Raw genomic sequence first — 18,465 nt, 5'->3', positions numbered from 1 at the left:
AAACACTCAGTGCGCCAAGTAGCATCTAGAGTGAGAAACAATTAACACTTTAGACCTAAAACCCTTCTTAAGAACCGAAAAACAGAGGAACAAATCAGTATAGGTTCCTGCTAACTCTGCTAACTTGTTCTTCTCCTACCCAATTATAATGAAAAATAAGCCCATTAAAGATAGGAGCAGAATTAGGCCATTTAGCCCACTGAGTCTGTCTGCTTCACCATTCTCAGGCCTTCTTCCTGTAACCTTTAACTCTCTTAACAATAAAGAACCTATCAATCTCTGCCTTAAATACAAGTAATGACTTGGTCTCCACCGCTCTCTGTGACAAAGAATTACATATATGCACCACCTCCTGGCTGAAGAAATTCTTCCTCATCGCAGTTCTAAGCTCTGTCCTCAGATCCCAGACTCTCCTACTAATTGAAGCATCCTCTCCACACCCACTCAATCCAGGTCTTTCAATATCCAATAAATTTCAATGAAATCTCCCCTCATCCTTTTGAACTCCATTAAATTCAGGCCCAGAGATGTCAAACACTCTTTATACATTAAGCATTTCACTCCTGGATAATCCTTGTGTAGCCCCCCTGGCCAGCCTCAGGGTTGCTCAGCTCACTGTCGTCTAGGGACCCTGAGGTTGGCCAGGGGGGCTACACTTGTGAACTTCCTCTAAACCCTCTTCAGGGCTATAATATCTTTATACAGGTCCTACGCAGTCTGACCTCTGTCTTGTAAAGCTTCAGCAGGTCATTCTTACTTTTATATTCTTGTCCTCTCAAAATGACTTCTAACTTGCAATTTGCCTTCCTTACTATCGATGAAACGTGCATTTTAAGGGGATTCTAAACCAGGGCTCCCAAATCCCCTTGCACTTCCAATTTCTAGATTCTCTCCCCATTTAAAAAACAGTCTTTGTCTTTATTCTTCTTCCCAAAGTGCATTACCCCACACTTCCCTACGCTGTATTCCATCTGCCACTTCTTTGCCCACTCTCCTAACCTGTGCAAGAACTTCTGCAGATTCCTTGCCTCCGCAGTGCTACTTGTCCCACTACCTATTATGCTATCCTCTGCAAATTTCGCCACAGTACCATCAGCCTGGATCTCGGACCTGAAACATTAGTTGTTTCTCTCTCTACAGATGCTGCCTGACCTGCTAAATGTTTTCAGCATTTTCTGTTCTTATTGCACTCTTACCTACCATGATGGCAGAAATAACGCAGAAGAGGTTTGCAGAACAATACATGCAAAATCTTTAATTTGTACAACCCAGACCAACATTTATTCTTGCAGATAGCTATCTATAAATCCAAATCAAATTAGTCTGTGTCGCCACAATCCAATTCCAAGGGGTTAAAAATCGCAACATAAAATGTAGAGATATTGTGAAATCGCTTGAAAAATATTTTGCAATGTGCACACATACATGCAGTGGTACGTACTTGTGACAAAGAACTTTTTAGCGAAAGTGTAGCTATCAAAAGTGGCAATCTTCTCCTGTAATACAACTACCAAGACCCTGAGAAAAAAAGAAACAAAAAAAACAAGTCAGGAAATGCCGCTTGTATCATCTTCTTCTATCATTCCTGAAAATAAACATCTTAGATTGAGCACGTTCAGCATGCTGCCAGGATGCACTACAAAATTCAAATTTTAAAACTGATTTTAAAAGTCAATATTAATTGAGTTAAAACTAGTAAAAAGACTGCCATCGGTAGGAGTGGGTCTCCGATGTGATGTTGTCAATCAATACTTTTTAACACTAAGAAGAAAGAATTCTCAGTGAAAGTGCTTCAATTTAAGAGATGCCATCTTTTGGACAAAATGTTAAACTTAGCTCCACCGAATCTCACAACACAGCAGACCATTTAGCACATTAGACCATATGACACAGGAGCAAAATTAGGCCATTCAGCCCATAATTCTGTACTGCCATTTCATCATGGCTTATTTATTATCTCCCTCAACCCCATTCTCCTGCCTTCTCCCGATAACCTTTGACACTCTGACTAATCAAGAACCTATCAAACTCTGCTTTTAGTTATGAACTTCGGAGGAGTGTAGGGAAATAGCAAGCAGCTCCGGCATACTTTCCAAGTAACATTCAGAGACCAAGTTGCTCTATTCTTCTTTCCAATCTTCTTCTTCACCCATTATATTCTTCTTGTATAACAACAGACTGAGAATTAATAACTGGTCTTCAGAACTCCCTGTGCTAATTTCACCGCTAGTTAGCCATCAAAGCAAATTGTTAATGTTATAAATGATGGTAGAAATATTAAATTCAGTTTTGGCTGGTAATACTGCTGCTTTTCCTAAGACAACTGTCTGTACTGGCTCTGAATGTCCTTTCACTTCTGCTAATTGATCATCCATACCCTAAGTATGAACTTAACTTCTTCACTTGATCTTCTTGATATTGACCTATCCCCATCCTCTTCCCCTGCTGTTTTGAAAGAATCTATCTCTCTGTCTCCCAGCCCTAACATCACTCCCCTATTCTTGGCTACCTATTTCCAATTTCTTAATCTCATTTAACTCACTTAATACATTAATCCTTGAACTCACCCTTAGTTCTCTACTCTCTCAAGAGAATGCAAAAGATCCCATGGCCTTAGAACATAGTGCAGCAGAGCAGAGGAACAGATACTCAGCTCACAATGTTTTGCCAAACTAATTAAATTAGTAATCAAATATCCAACTAAACGAAAGCCTCCGACCTACAAAATTTTCCAATCTTTCTAGTTCCTGCACATCCATGAACACCTCTTGTTATTGCATTTGCCTCCACCACCACCCTGGGCAGCACACTTCAGGCTCCCCACTATTCTTTCTGTAAGATTACTTGCTGCAATTTCTTCTGAACTTAACACCACTCACCTTAAATGCATACCCTCTGGTATTAGACAAGGAAAACAAATGCTAGCTACACACACAAAATGCTGGAGGAACTCAGCAGGCCAGGCAGCATCAATGGAAAAGAGTACAGTCGATGTTTCTGGCCCAGACACTTCAGCAGGACTGAAACGTTGACTATATTCTTTTCCATAGACGCTCCCTGGCCCGCTGAGTTCCTCCAGCATTTTGAGTGTGTTGCTCTGATTTCCAGTATCTACATATTTTCTCTTGTTTGTGAATAGATGCTAGCTGTCCACTCTATCCATACCTCTCATAATCTTCTAAAACTCAGTCAGATCTCCCCAACCCCCAGTCTCCATCACTCCAGAGAAAACAACCAAAGTTTGTCCAATTTCTCCTTATAGCACAATGAATCCCATAGCATAACAAACCTTGTCCTCCTGTAAGGTCACATCTCAACCACCTACATTCGAGGTAAAGTGCCTCAACCTACTGAGCCTCTCCTTATAATTCTAGTAATAGGACAGGCTGGGTCTGGAATAGGGAATCACGGAGTAGGCAGGGCCCAGAATCAAGGATCAGGAATGAAGCTAGGAATGGAAAAGGGGGCCACGGACCAGGCTGTTTCTGGAATCACAAAGCCAGGAGCAGGCTGTGTCTGGAATCACAGACCAGGGAGCAAGCTGTGCTTGGGACTGGGAACTACAACAACAATGGATCAGAAATTGACCCTGCCCTACCCTTATTTAATCAGCGCCTCCCTATATACCCACTGTCTTGACCGTATTTGTGGCAATAAAGGAAGGCATTGCTACTTTATCATATTCTTCAACTGCAATACTTCAACCTCCTATCCAAGGTCTGGCCAACTCCACCACAATACCAGACCAGGCTCAGGCATCATTTATTGTTTTAATATTTCCTCTCTTCCACTGTTATTGAATATACTACATCTTGTTTTCCCTTGCAATATGAAAATGTAATGAGGCATTGAACATTTTATTCAGTTAACTTCTGTTGTTTTCTTGGAGTTTGTGATGATTTATTTAAAATGTCTCAACAAGTCAGGCAATGTGTGTGAAGAGAAAACAGGGAAGGGAAATGTCAGTCTAGTTTCTTTCATCATTCTTATATACAACAGTGTCATAAAGTATCAAATAGCTTCAGGGTTACTTAAAGCGTTGTTTAACAATATGCACTAAAGCAAATATCATCTAAAGCTAAAGAAAATAAGTACACTTATTAACTATTTAGAACGATACACTCAGTGTTAGTATTTCAAGTTAAAAACATGTAAATGATTATAAATGTTCTAAATTATGAAGATAATAAGCAGACATTTTAACACACATTCCTGATATAGTGCCTGCATGTTGACTGCACCATTTTGGGGGAGGTCATGACAAATTTCTACAGAAAAGATTGGGAAGCATACCAGAGGTATTGCAACAAACGTGGCTACTGAGGCATAAAGAATTTAAAGGACGAAGAAAAAATATCAGTAATAATTAAATATGGACAAAATAATAAAAATTATAATAACAAAATTGTAAAGTTCTAACATAAGGGATTAGAGATAAAGACAAGGAAGCAAAAAAGAAAACAAATGGAAAAAGATGGACTGAAGCAGATTACAGATAAAGAAATGGGATGACTTACAAAATACATGCAAAGACTATACTGGAAGAATTTTGGAGAAGGCTGATTGTTTTATATGAAAGGCAATATAATCCTTCAGTTCAGACTTTACATCAACAAACATAATTAATTTGTACACATTCAGAACTATTTCCACAGAACCTCAATTACCGAGCTACAGTTCAAACAAACACTTCAGAAAATAATGAATCTGAAATTATGGTAGGCATGCAGTATTTTAGATTGGATTTGAAATTCTGTCTCAAAAATCTAAAGAAACTAAATAGAAAATATTCTTCAATTAAATTCAGCTGGACATGAGAGAAAACCAAACAAGCATAACTCCAAACAGATCAACAAAACAGTGAATTTAAAAAAGCAACAAACTTCACTGCAGGGAAAAAGCTGTAAAAATGTGGGAAAACATTGCAAATCAGAAACTTGTAACAAGAAAGGAACTGAAAAATGAGAAATAAACAAAACTAAATAAACACAAGTACCATGACTGTCATTACAGCAGTTAAAATTCAGAAAAAAAGACAGGGTTAAACTAGGGTATATAAAGTACATAAATTTCTCAACAACATGGAGATTCAACATTCAACAGGAAAAATATGAAAGATCTGCAGCAACAAACAATCTTCCAGAGGAACTCAGCGGGTTGAGCAGCATCTAGGGGAAGAAAGGAACAGCTGGGCAGCATCTGAGGGAAGAAAGGAACGGTTGATGTTTTGGGTTGAAACCCTGCATCATGCCTGGCTTTATACACCAAGATTTAAACAGATGCAACATGAATTCCCAATTTTATATTCAGTGTCCCAATTGAAAAAAAGCAAGCATGCTCTAAATATTTTTACTCATCCTAGATACTTGAGTTGCAACTTACAGAAAGCTATGGACCTGCACCTCAAAATCCCTCTGTCTTGGCATTTATTGCATATTTTCTCTTTACATTTGACCTAACAAGATGGAACACCACACACCCGTCCTAATTAAACTGCATCTGCCTAATGTTATAAACAATTGTTTGTCATCTGTATCAACAATATGGATAAGAATGCACAGGATATGGTTAGTAAGTTTGCAAATGACTACTGAGGAACTGAAGGACCTCAGTCTACAAATTCTTGAAGGCGGCAGCACAGATGGACAAGATGGTGTGCCATGTATTATAGCCTGGCCTGGAACTGAAAAAAGGCTTCAAACCAATTTCTTAATTCCTTCTGGGAACTGGATGAGTTTAGCTGACAGAAGCTTCTTACTCACACACAATATCACATTATAGAGACTCAGAGAATGAAGATTGGTGATGCTTACATGTTTTTAAAAAAATTTTTGAGATACAGCGCAGTAGAAGGCCCATGCAGCCCAACATGCCCACGCTGTCCAATCACACCTATGTGACAAACTACCCTACTAATTTGTATGTCTTGAGGAGGGAAGTTCTATAGCCAGGTGGTGGTGAATCTGTGGAATTCATTGCACTAACAGCTTTGGAGCCAAGTCATTGGGTATAATTAAAGCAAAGGTTGATAAATTCTTGATTAGTCAGGGCATCAAAGGTTAGGGGAGAAGGCAAGAGAATGGGGTTAAGAGGGATAATAAATCAGCCATGGTGGAATGGCGGACCAAACTCAATGGGCCAAATGGCCTAATTCTGCTCCTCTGTTCTATGGTTTTATGGTCTTTGGAATGTGGGAGGAAACCAGAGCACCCTGAAGAAACCTATGCAGTCACAGGAAGAAGGTACAAACTCTGTTTATTCATCCAGGTTAATATAAGGTAACCTTTACACATGAGGAAAATCTGGCCAACCATCTTAGAGGAAACGTTCATAGCAGACATTGACAAAAGACAATTTTACAACAGAAAGCATCAGTAGATTCATGACATGCAATAGAGTGTAAAGCAATACCTTGACTCATCTAAGAGATTATCGTTGAAGACACAATAGGTTTTTCTATAAGAATGGACTAATTTGGGCTGAAAAGTCTTGCTGACCTTGATTTACCTGTGAACTTTGGATTCACAAAGTCAATATATGACCCTCATTAGAAAATATCACAGCAGTGGCCCCATCTATTCATTAAATGGAGTGGGGGTGGGGGGGAGAACCAAACAATATTTCTCACGTTTTCATTCCAAACGCTTTACTGTTAAGGCTCCACCTGAAAGCCACATGGATGCTTTCTCCCCCTCTTTTTTATTTATTTACTTTATTTAGAGATACAGTGCGCAACAAGCTCTTCCATCCCAACAAACCACACCACACAGTAACCCATTTATTTAACACTAGCCTAACCACAGGACAATTTACAATAACCAATTAACTAGTACACCTTTAGACTGTGGGAGGAAACCAGAACATCCAGAGAAAACTCACGTGCTCACAAAATGGATGTACAAAGTACAAACTTCTTTCAGAAGGCATCGGAATTGAACTCCAAACGATGCCCCAGTTGTTATAGTGTCATGTTATCCACTAAGCTACTGTTTTGTTTTTGTTTCATGGAACTTTCATACCTCAGCCCACATTAATTTCTACTGTTTGTGCAGAAAATCAGCATAATGAAGTTCTGTGACTCTAAATGTTGCACTTGGTGCTGATAAAGAACAAAAAAAAATGCCCTGCATTTCACTGAATGGTGGTTTGGCAACATAGTGTGGAAACAAACATAGTTTTAGTGACACCAAGTGGTAGAAGTAGTTTAACACTGAGCAATAACTGACATGTTAAAAATAGAATTTTTTAGCATCATAAGAAAGTTGACAACCATAAAGATCATCAATTCTTTGTTTGCATTAGGTTCTAAATCAGGAACTGTTAAAGTTATGACTTCCTTGTACTCAACTGTTAGAAAGTATGCACGTGAAGGCTTTTGATTGAGACGAGATCCAGCTTGGCAGCAAGTTCACTGCAAGGGAACTCGTCTGCCAACATTCATTATCTGGGCTAACGTGTGAAGAATGAACATTTGAACAAGGAATGGAGAACGACACCATCTTACAGAATTGAATACATGCAAGTCTTAGCTCTTTCACAATGAGAGAAGTGGAATTATAAATGAAAGGGTAAAGCAAGAGTATTAACAAAGCATAAACTAATGCATCACCCACAGAGCTAAAACAAAGTAATTTTGGTGTGTTTCTAAATATTTTTTGTGTTGCTCACTTTCTCCTCTGACACACTCTATTGCATCTGTGGCACAGATTAACACTTAATTATTCTGTGAGTGTCTCCTCTACAATTGCTGACTAGTAAAACGAATAGATATATTTCTCCTTTAAATTCAACTGTTTGGAACTTTCTATCCGGAAACTGTATAACTCCCATTTTTCCTTCCAATATATACACATACAAGATATGATTTATTTTTAATCAGGGAATATTCGAATGCTTCTGACAGAATACCATTGTTCATTGATGCTCCTTAAATATTCCCCATGATGTCTTGCAGATTCCCTATTAAGAGAGATATCATGTTTTCCTGGTATTAGTTACCTTCATGTGCTTTTTATTTTTCTCATAGTTCAATTTCATTTATGCAAAAGTTATGGATTTTTCAGTTCAGTATTTTAGAAGCACATTTTCCCTTGTGAATACATGGAGAAAATATTTAAATATCATGCTTATCTTCAGTTGTAACTCCACAATCCTAATAGTCTCAACTTGAAAAAAATCTTAATGGTATGCTTTGTCAATAGATTCTCTCTGGCTCTCTGATCACTCTTTTGATATTGTCTGCATGTTTGGACGTGCGTCGCAGTGAACCCCTTCCTTTCCGCAACCTCTTCGTTTCATTTTATTTGCTAATTCACTTAGGATCATTCTTGTTTAGTCTGAAGTGACTGAGCACAGGCATTTGTTTATCTTGTAATTTTGACATTATCCCTTTAAACTGGTGAACTGGTTTATTATAATCACATGTACTTAAGTACAGTGAAAAACTTGTTTTACATACTCTACCATCAATACAGATCAATTCATTACAACAGTGAACTAAGGCAGCACAAGGTAAAACAATATCAGAATGCAGAATAAAGAGTTACAGTTGCAGAGAAAGTGAAAGGCAGGTAGACAGTAAGGTGCAAGGTCATAAACAAGGTAGATTCTGAGCTCAAGAGTCTAATCCTATCATACTACAGAACTATCAGTAGTCCTATATCAATGAGGTAGAAGCTGTCCCTGAGCTTGCTGCTACATGTTTTCAGGCTTTTGTATCCTCTTCAGGGGAAGGTACAACCTTTACCAAAGTGAGGGTTACACCTGAACCCGAGAGGGTCCAAAATCCATGTGGGCAGATTTGCTGGAGTTGTTCAGGAGGGTTTAAACTAATTTGGCAGGGGAATGATATCCACTCTCGCCTCTCTTTCACACTTTATGTATCTGAGGAAACCTTTGGTATCCGTTTTAATATTATTGGCTAGCTTACTTTCGTAAGTCACATCTGCCAGAAGTGCATACGGCTGGGTGATCTGAAATACCATGTAAGGAATCTGGAGCAGCAGCTGGATGACCTTCAACTCATAAAGGAGAATGAGGCAGTCATAGATGAGAGCTACAGGGAGGTAGTCACACCTAGGCTGTTGGAAGCAGGTCGTTGGGTGACAGTCAGAGGGGGGAAAGTGAAGGTGAGCAGACAGGTAGTGCAGAGCACCCCTGTAGCCATTCCCCTGAATAATAAGTTTACCATCCTGGATACTGTTGGCAGGGACGACCGACCAGGTGTGAGCCATGGTGGCAGGGCCTCCGGCACTGAGTCTGACCCAGTGGTGCAGAAGAATGGAATGGAGAAGAGGAGAGCTGTCATCATTGGAGACTCTATAGTCAGGGGAGCAGACAGGAGATTTTGTGGACGTGAGAAGGACACCCGCATGGTGTGTTGCCTCCCGGGTGCCAGGGTCTGGGATGTCTCTGACCAGGTGCACGACATCCTGGTACAAGAGGGAAAGCAACCAGAAGTCCTGATACATGTTGGGACCAACGACATAGGCAGGAAGAGGGATGAGGTCCTGAAGTGTGAGTTTCGGGAACTAGGCAGAAGGCTGAAGAACAGGACCTCAAGGGTGGCGTTCTCAGGATTGCTGCCAGTGCTACCTGACAGTGATGGTAAGAATTGGAGGAGATGGCAGTTGAATGCGTGGCTGAGGAGTTGGTGCAGGGAGCAGGGTTTTAGATCTTTGGATCATTAGGATCTCTTCTGGGGAAGGTGGGACCTGTACAGATTGGATGGGTTACACCTGAACTCGAGGGGGAGCAATATCCTTGCAGGTAGGTTTGCTAGCATAGTTCGGGAGTGTTTAAACTAATTTGCGAGGGGGATGGGACCCAGAGCGACAGAGCAGTGAAAGAAGTGCATGGAGTAAAGCCAGATCTAACATACAGAGAGGCTTTGAGGAAAGAGAAGCAGAATAAACGGTGTAAAGACAGTAAGGTAGAAGGGCTGAAGTGTCTGTACCTCAATGCAAGAAGCATCAGGAACAAAGGTGATGAACTGAGAGCTTGGATACATACATGGAATTACGATGTAGTGGCCATTACAGAGACTTGGCTGGCACCAGGGCAGGAATGGATTCTCAATATTCCTGGATTTCAGTGCTTTAAAAGGGATAGAGAGGGCAGAAAAAGGGGAGGAGGGGTGGCATTACTGGTCAAGGATACTATTACAGCTACAGAAAGGGTGGGTAATGTAGCAGGATCCTCTTTTGAGTCAGTATGGGTGGAAGTCAGGAACAGGAAGGGAGCAGCTACTCTATTGGGGGTATTCTATAGGCCCCCTGGTAGCAGCAGAGATACAGAGGAGCAGATTGGGAAGCAGATTTTGGAAAGGTGCAAAAATAACAGGGTTGTTATCATGGGTGACTTTAACTTCCCTAATATTGATTGGCACCTGATTAGTTCCAAGGGTTTAGATGGGGCAGAACTTGTTAAGTGTGTCCAGGACAGATTCCTGTCACAGTATGTGGACAGGCCAACTAGGGGGAATGCAATACTAGATCTAGTACTAGGTAATGAACCGGGTCAGGTCACAGATCTCTCAGTGGGTGAGCATCTGGGGGACAGTGACCACTGCTCCCTGGCCTTTAACATTATCATGGAAAAGGATAGAATCAGAGAGGACAGGAAATTTTTTAATTGGGGAAGGGCAAATTATGAGGCTACAAGGCTAGAACTTGCGGGTGTGAATTGGGATGATGTTTTTGCAGGGAATGTACTATGGACATGTGGTCGATGTTTAGAGATCTCTTGCAGGATGTTAGGGATAAATTTGTTCCGGTGAGGAAGATAAAGAATGGTAGGGTGAAGGAACCATGGGTGACAAGTGAGGTGGAAAATCTAGTCAGGTGGAAGAAGGCAGCATACATGAGGTTTAGGAAGCAAGGATCAGATGGGTCTATTGAGGAATATAAAGAAACAAGAAAGGAGCTTGAGAAGGGGCTGAGAAGAGCAAGAAGGGGGCATGAGAAGGCCTTGGCGAGTAGGGTAAAGGAAAACCCCAAGGCATTCTTCAATTATGTGAAGAAAAAAAGGATGACAGGAGTGAAGGTAGAACCGATTAGAGATAAAGGTGGGAAGATGTGCTTGGAGGCTGTGGAAGTGAGCGAGGTCCTCAATGAATACTTCTCTTCGGTATTCACCAATGAGAGGGAACTTGATGGTGAGGACAATTTGACTGAGGTTGATGTTCTGGAGCATGTTGATATTAAGGGAGAGGAGGTGTTGGAGTTGTTAAAATACATTAGGACGGATAAGTCCCCAGGCCTGACGGAATATTCCCCAGGCTGCTCCACGAGGTGAGGGAAGAGATTGCTGAGTCTCTGGCTAGGATCTTCATGTCCTCGTTGTCCACGGGAATGGTACCGGAGGATTGGAGGGAGGCAAATGTTGTCCCCTTGTTCAAAAAAGATAGTAGGGATAGTCCGGGTAATTATAGACCAGTGAGCCTTACGTCTGTGGTGGGAAAGCTGTTGGAAAAGATTCTTAGAGATAGGATCTCTGGGCATTTAGAGAATCATGGTCTGATCAGGGACAGTCAGCATGGCTTTGTGAAGGGCAGATCGTGTCTAACAAGCTTGATAAAGTTCCTTGAGGAGGTGAGCAGGCATATAGATGAGGGTAGTACAGTGGATGTGATCTATATGGATTTTAGTAAGGCATTTGACAAGGTCCCACACGGTAGGCTTATTCAGAAAGTCAGAAGGCGTGGGATCCAGGGAAGATTGGCCAGGTGGAATCAGAATTGGCTTGCGTGCAGAAGGCAGAGGGTCGTGGTGGAGGGAGTACATTCAGATTGGAGGATTGTGACTAGTGGTGTCCCACAAGGATCTGTTTTGGGACCTCTACTTTTCGTGATTTTTATTAATGACCTGGATGTGGGGGTAGAAGAGTGGGTTGGCAAGTTTTCAGATGACACAAAGGTTGGCGGTGTTGTAGATAGTGTAGAGGATTGTCAAAAATTGCAGAGAGACATTGATAAGATGCAGAAGTGGGCTGAGAAGTAGCAGATGGAGTTCAACCTGGAGAAGTGTGAGGTGGTACACTTTGGAAGGACATACTCCAAGGCAGAGTACAAAGTAAATGGCAGGATACTTGGTAGTGTGGAGGAGCAGAGGGATCTGGGGGTACATGTCCACAGATCCCTGAAAGTTGCCTCACAGGTGGATAGGGTAGTTAAGAAAGCTTATGGGGTGTTAGCTTTCATAAGTCGAGGGATAGAGTTTAAGAGTTGCGATGTAATGATGCAGTTCTATAAAACTCTGGTTAGGCCACACTTGGAGTACTGTGCCCAGTTCTGGTCGCCTCATTATAGGAAGGATGTGGAAGCATTGGAAAGGGTACAGAGGAGATTTACCAGGATGCTGCCTGGTTTAGAGAGTATGCATTATGATCAGAGATTAAGGGAGCTAGGGCTTTACTCTTTGCAGAGAAGGAGGATGAGAGGAGACATGATAGAGGTGTACAAGATAATAAGAGGAATAGATAGAGTGGACAGCCAGTGCCTCTTCCCCAGGGCACCACTGCTTAATACAAGAGGACATGGCTTTAAGGTAAGAGGTGGGAAGTTCAAGGGGGATATTAGAGGAAGGTTTTTTACTCAGAGAGTGGTTGGTGTGTGGAATGCACTGTCTGAGTCAGTGGTGGAAGCAGATACACTAGTGAAGTTTAAGAGACTACTAGACAGGTATATGGAGGAATTTAAGGTGGGGGCTTATATGGGAGGCAGGGTTTGAGGGTTGACACAACATTGTGGGCTGAAGGGCCTGTACTGTGCTGTACTACTCTATGTTCTATGTTCTATGTAATCCAACTTTTCCTTCTTAATGCCTTTTTAGTTGCCTTCTGTTGGTTTTTAAAATCTTCCCAATCCTCTAACTTCCCAGTAATTTTTTCTCTTTTACTTTTACTTTGGCTTTAACTTCTCTTGTTAGCCATGGTTTTGTCATCTTGCCTTTAGAATACTTCTTCCTCTTTGGGATGTGTATATCCTGTGTCTTCCAAATTGCTTCCAGCCATTGTGGCTCTGCCGCCATCCTTGTCAGTGTTCTCTTCCCGTCAATTTTGGCCAACTCCTCTCTCGTGCCTCTGGAATTCCCTTTTCTCCACTGTAATACTGGTGCATCTGACTTTAGATTCTCCTTCTCAAATTTCAGGCTGAATTCAATCATATTATGGTCACTTTCCCCTCAGGGTTCTTTTACCTTAAGCTCTCTAATCAATTCTTGTTCATTGCACAACACCCAATCCAGAATAGCTGATCTCCTAGTGGGCTCAACCACTCCTTGCTCTAAAAAGCTATCTCACAGGCATTCTAGAAACTCCCCCTCTTAGAATACAGCACCAACATGATTTTCCCCATCTATCTGCATATTATAATCCCCCATGACTATTGTAACATTGCTCTTTTGGCATGCATTTTCCATCTCCCATTGTAATTTGTAGATCACATCCCTACTACTGTTTAGAGATCTATATACAACCCACATAAGGGTATTTTCACCTTTCCAGTTCCTTAGCTCTACCCATGATGGTTCAACACCTTCCGACCCTATGTCACCTCTTTCTAATGATTTGATTTCTTTTTTTTTAACCAACAATACAATGCCACCCTCTCTGCCTTCCTGCCTATTCTTTTGATACAATGTGTATCCTCGGACATTAAGCTCCCAGTAATAATCTTCTTTCAGCCACAATTCAGTGATGCCTACAGCATCATACATGTCAATCTGTAACAGTGCTATGCTCATCTACCTTATTCTGTATACTGCATGCATTCACTTCTTCAGTCCTGTATTCACCCTTTTCGATTTTGTCTGCATTTTACATTGCAACTCATCCTGTTGACTGCAATTTTGCCCCACCATCAGCCTCTCCTTGCCAGGAGTCTCACTACACATTGCCTTTGTTTCTAAACCAACTACCTCATCCTCAGCACTATCACTCTGGTTCCCAAGCCCCTCCCAAACACTGTCCCTAGAACCCTTCTCACTAAACTACTACGCCCTAATAGATGAGCAATGAACAAATAAGACCAGAAAAAGAGATACTTTACCTCGCCCAAGCCTGATAAGCCAAAGCTACTCTTAAGCTGGCACACTCAAAAGAATGGCCACTCCGCTTGCACTTGAGTTATTTTTACTGACTCTTTCTAATGAATCCCTCTTGTTGATTGGTCTCTCCTTAACTCAGAGAAACTGCTGTGAGGCTCTGCCTTTTAAATCTCGATCATAGTCCTGATTGAAAGGTAGCTCTTTTTATGCACCCTGATGTTGATTGTCCAACATGTTGTACTTTATTACTGCAAATGTGACTTGTCCATACTATATGTAGAGTTAAGCCCCAACCTTTCATGAGCCATCCTAATAATCTGCTTCATCTACATATTAATTATATATTTCAGATCCCTTTTGTAGTCTTCTTCAACATGAATAATAATTAATTTTTTGTGCTTTCTTCTGAAGTGGATCATCTTACTTTCCCACATTACGTTACACTTCCCAATTTCTTAATCACTCAATCCAGCTACCTCTATCCCTAGTACATGCTAACCTCCGCAAAAGCCAAGTGAAGAGAAAGAAAGAAATCCAAAATTTTCCTTGGATTGTCCATCGCAGAAATCTGAAACTCAGTAAAGGTCGAGGGCCTTAAAGAGGTGAACTCATCATTGGAACCCATTTAGAACCATGGATTTACCTTTTATTTCAAATAGTTGAATTAGTTATCAAATATTAATCTATTTTCTACTGTTGAATTCTGCTTAGAAAACTTACATATGTACTTCAGGAATAAACATTTAATACCCTTATCAGTCTCTGGTGCAGTTCAAGAACATTAAGTAAATGCGCATTTTGCAGATGTTCAGGAAGTCGCTTTGCACCCTTAAAATGCTGCCAGCAGCATCACATTTCTGGGGCAAGGAAACCGCCAAGCAAGTCAAAATTGAGAAAAAGTCAGTTTATACTGCACATAGTAAAGTTAAATCAGGCACCTTAATATCAAACACAGGTGACAAAGCAAAGGAACTATCAGATTTCTGAACAGACAATGGACCAACCTATGAAACTACCACACTATGTTTCTTCTCTATTTGCACTATATATTTAATTTTTATTTATGTATGTATTTATGTATGCGGGAGGAGAGAGAAGCAGCGCACCGTGCGTGCGCGGCCCTCTGGTAAAAATTGATATCGTATCCGTTAAATAGGGGCTGTGGACAATTCTGATTTGATGGAGATGGACATGAGAGCACAGAGGAACATCTGGAAAAATTTCTGAAACGCTCGTTCACTGTTGTCGTTACTGCGCAGTCGGGAATCTTTCGGAGGGAAGGCCTCAAAATCCTCGGCTTTGCCTGCTGTTGGTGACCGAGATGGAGGTTGAATTGTTCGGATAGAGATGGCGCTCAGTTCTGATCAGAGCACGAAGTTTTCAGATGACTCAGAGTCAGACCGTGGTCAGGTATGGCAGGGCGAGTTTTTCTTCCTTCTCCCGTCTGCGTGAGATGTGGGACATTTCAGAGACTTTTATCTTTTACTGTGCTCATGGACTTCTTCATCAAGTTATGGTATTGTTGCACTATTGTAACTATATGTTATAATTATGTGGTTTTGTTAGTTTTTTTGCAGTCTTGGTCGGTCCTGTGTTTTGTGATATCACACCGGAGGAAATATTGTATCATTTCTTAACGCATGCATTACTAAATGACAATAAAAGAGGACTGCGTGTCTTCATAATCTAATAATCTAATGTATGTAACCCTCTCACCACAAGCTTGTAATGAGTTAGCTAGTACTGGGAATGTAAACTAACAGTAACAATGCATGGGGAATAACCATTGGGCCATTCCCAATGAATAAACATATCTAGAGTAAATACGATTCAGGTAAACACAACAACAAAAGTCTGAATGTTCCTTTAAGGGAAAATGAGGCTATCACTTCTATGAACACTGACACACCCATATAAATTTACTGTTCGCCGGTAAGTGAAGAGTTTAACTCACACCAGTATAAATTTAAACTGAAATTGTATTGACAAAATATTTTAAACTATACAAACAAAATAAAGGGCCTATTACATATATATATATATATATATATATATATATATATATATATATATTAGTGCAGAGTGTGCACCTAATCGTTGGAGCTCATTGTTACATAATCAGTCCAGTTTGTTTCATTTCGTTTACTCACGGTACTGAACAATTCTGCATGAAAACACAGTCCAAGTGAAACATAAATAAATACCACGCCACATCCAAGGACAAGGCATCAAACATTCTCCAAGGTCATGTGATAACTAGCTAATTAAAAGTTATCTGTACATTCTCCATGAGATCACAGTCTGCATGAGGATTTTCCAACAGCAGTATCTGTCCTTCCAAATGAGTTCATATTCTTCTGCTATGTTTGTTCTGTTTCCATTTTCCTTCTTTCTCCTTCTTCCTTCAAAACTCCTGCACTCTCTCCAGAAAATGGCTACCCCCGAACCCTCCAGGATGTTCCAGGCCAAAATGTTAACAACACGAATCTTATTGGCTAATTCAACAAGCCTAACTTATCGATCATCTGAATTACTCGATTGTATAATATATAGATTGCATTTTGAGAAAATCTGCAGAAAATAAATTACCCAACTATATTAATAAAGCACGGTCTTAAACCAGGATATTACATATACATATATAATAGCATATATAATATATATAAATTTAATTCTTATTGTAAGTTATAAGCTTTTATATGTATTGCACTATACTGCTGTCTCAAAACAACAAATTTCACAATATATGTTAGTGATATTAAACTTGATTCTGATATAAATGGAAAGGATCACTATAGGTCCAACAAAATATAATCTATTATTAACATATTGAAAGCTATTACATTTAAAACTAACAAATAGAATAATAAAAAACAATGAATAATGAGTAACACCTGAAATTTTCAATTCAGCAACACTGTTTTAAATTTTCTTGGGCAGTCTGTCAGAATCAAGGATGATACCACAAGGTGTTTTTTGAATGCTATTAAAACATTTTTTTGTGCTCTTCATCCCTCCTTACCTTTTGTTACAATGCAGCTCATAGATGGGGGTTTTGAATTGGATGGACTTGACCATTTCACCAGTACGAAGAGAGTATAGATCTACACAGCAATATGGTGGGCTGGTGACAGAGAAAAAACACAAATAATGTCACACACATGCGAAGTAATTCAAGTTGATCCTACACTGGTAAAGTTCACTGCATGTTTTTCTTTGAATCAAAAAGCAATCTCGCAATCTAAGTAAAGAACATAAGAGGAAGACCAAGTCAAATTCTAATAATTCCTGATACTCATCTGATCTACTAGGCTAACTACAAACTGTCATTATTTGATCAAAAGAAAAAATAGATCTGGCATCTCCTTTACAATTTCAGCATGCAGCTACCCAGGTATTTTTATCCTGCATCAACTATCCCAGAGGAAAATGCTACTTTAAGCGACCAATGGCAACATCCTTCAGATGGTTCATGAAATTACTTCCTTCACTGTTTACTTCATCTTTTACTTTCAAATGGTTCTGCAACTATTTCAGGCTGTGATCTACATCTTGGTGGTGTTTTCGGGCCGATTGAGCGATCTGGTGCTTTGCTGACTCTGAGGGAGTTCAGTGAGGTTTCAGACGAAGCGTGCAGCCTTGAGGCCAAGAAGCCTAGAGCCCATGGTTAACTATTTCTTTCTCTCGCTCTCTCTCTCAGTGCTCCCTACGTTGCTCTTTCTCTCTCTCCCTCTTACTTGATGCTGCCGGATGATAGTGCAGTAGTCTATTGATCTTGGGCAAGGTTTAATTGATGCAGTTTGTGGATTGAACTCTGTAGTTGATGTTGTGATGTGTTTCTGGTTTATGGGCACTCCTCTTTTTGTTGCTGTTTTGTGCAATTTTGATTGGCCAGACTAGTGTGGCGGCCTGCAGATAGCCAAGAGATATGCTGCTGGATTGAACTGAGCTTTCAATATCTTTGTGATTTGGTGTTTTGTATTCTGTGCTATTCGCTCATTTCTATTCTTGCCTTTTGTGCAATTTTTTTTTGTGTTTTGGGGATTTGAGGTTTTGCTTTGAACGGGTTCCATGGTTTCACGGTTGTCTGTGGGAAGACAAATCTCAGGGTTGTATACTGCATACAGACTTTGGTAACAAATGTACTTTGAATCCTTGAACAACTGAGTACAGGTTGAGCATCCCTTATCCAAAATTCTTAGGGCCGGAATCCAGATTTAAGACTTTTTCCGATCTGCATCTATATAATGAGATACCTTGGATATGGGACCCAGTCTAAGCATTCCACATACAGCTTATGTGCAGCTGGTGTGAAGCTCACAGAGTGAACAGTCCACAGTCGGAGCGCACTCTGACATGATGGAGCACTGTTGCAGTTGGTAACCACTCAAAACCAGGTCTATTACCGAGTTCCAGTGCT

The 18,465-nt window shown here is 40.4% G+C and overlaps 1 protein-coding gene across 7 annotated transcripts in view; it reads right to left on the bottom strand.

Annotated features, from left to right (window-relative positions):
• The window catches only part of bcas3 (BCAS3 microtubule associated cell migration factor), a 987,973-nt gene that overhangs the window by 797,522 nt on the left and 171,986 nt on the right, over nt 1–18,465 (bottom strand). For all 7 annotated transcript variants that reach the window (XM_063031775.1, XM_063031774.1, XM_063031776.1 and 4 more), the window contains exons 8-9: nt 17,068–17,169; nt 1,442–1,518 (exon numbers count right to left, since the gene is read on the bottom strand). In XM_063031775.1, the coding sequence (XP_062887845.1) occupies nt 1,442–1,518; nt 17,068–17,169 (179 nt within the window). The remainder of the gene's footprint in view (nt 1–1,441; nt 1,519–17,067; nt 17,170–18,465) is intronic.

This window comes from Mobula hypostoma, chromosome 23, assembly GCF_963921235.1.
Source record: "Mobula hypostoma chromosome 23, sMobHyp1.1, whole genome shotgun sequence".
Classification (NCBI taxonomy): domain Eukaryota; kingdom Metazoa; phylum Chordata; class Chondrichthyes; order Myliobatiformes; family Myliobatidae; genus Mobula; species Mobula hypostoma.
This window is presented reverse-complemented; position numbering and strand designations above follow the sequence as displayed.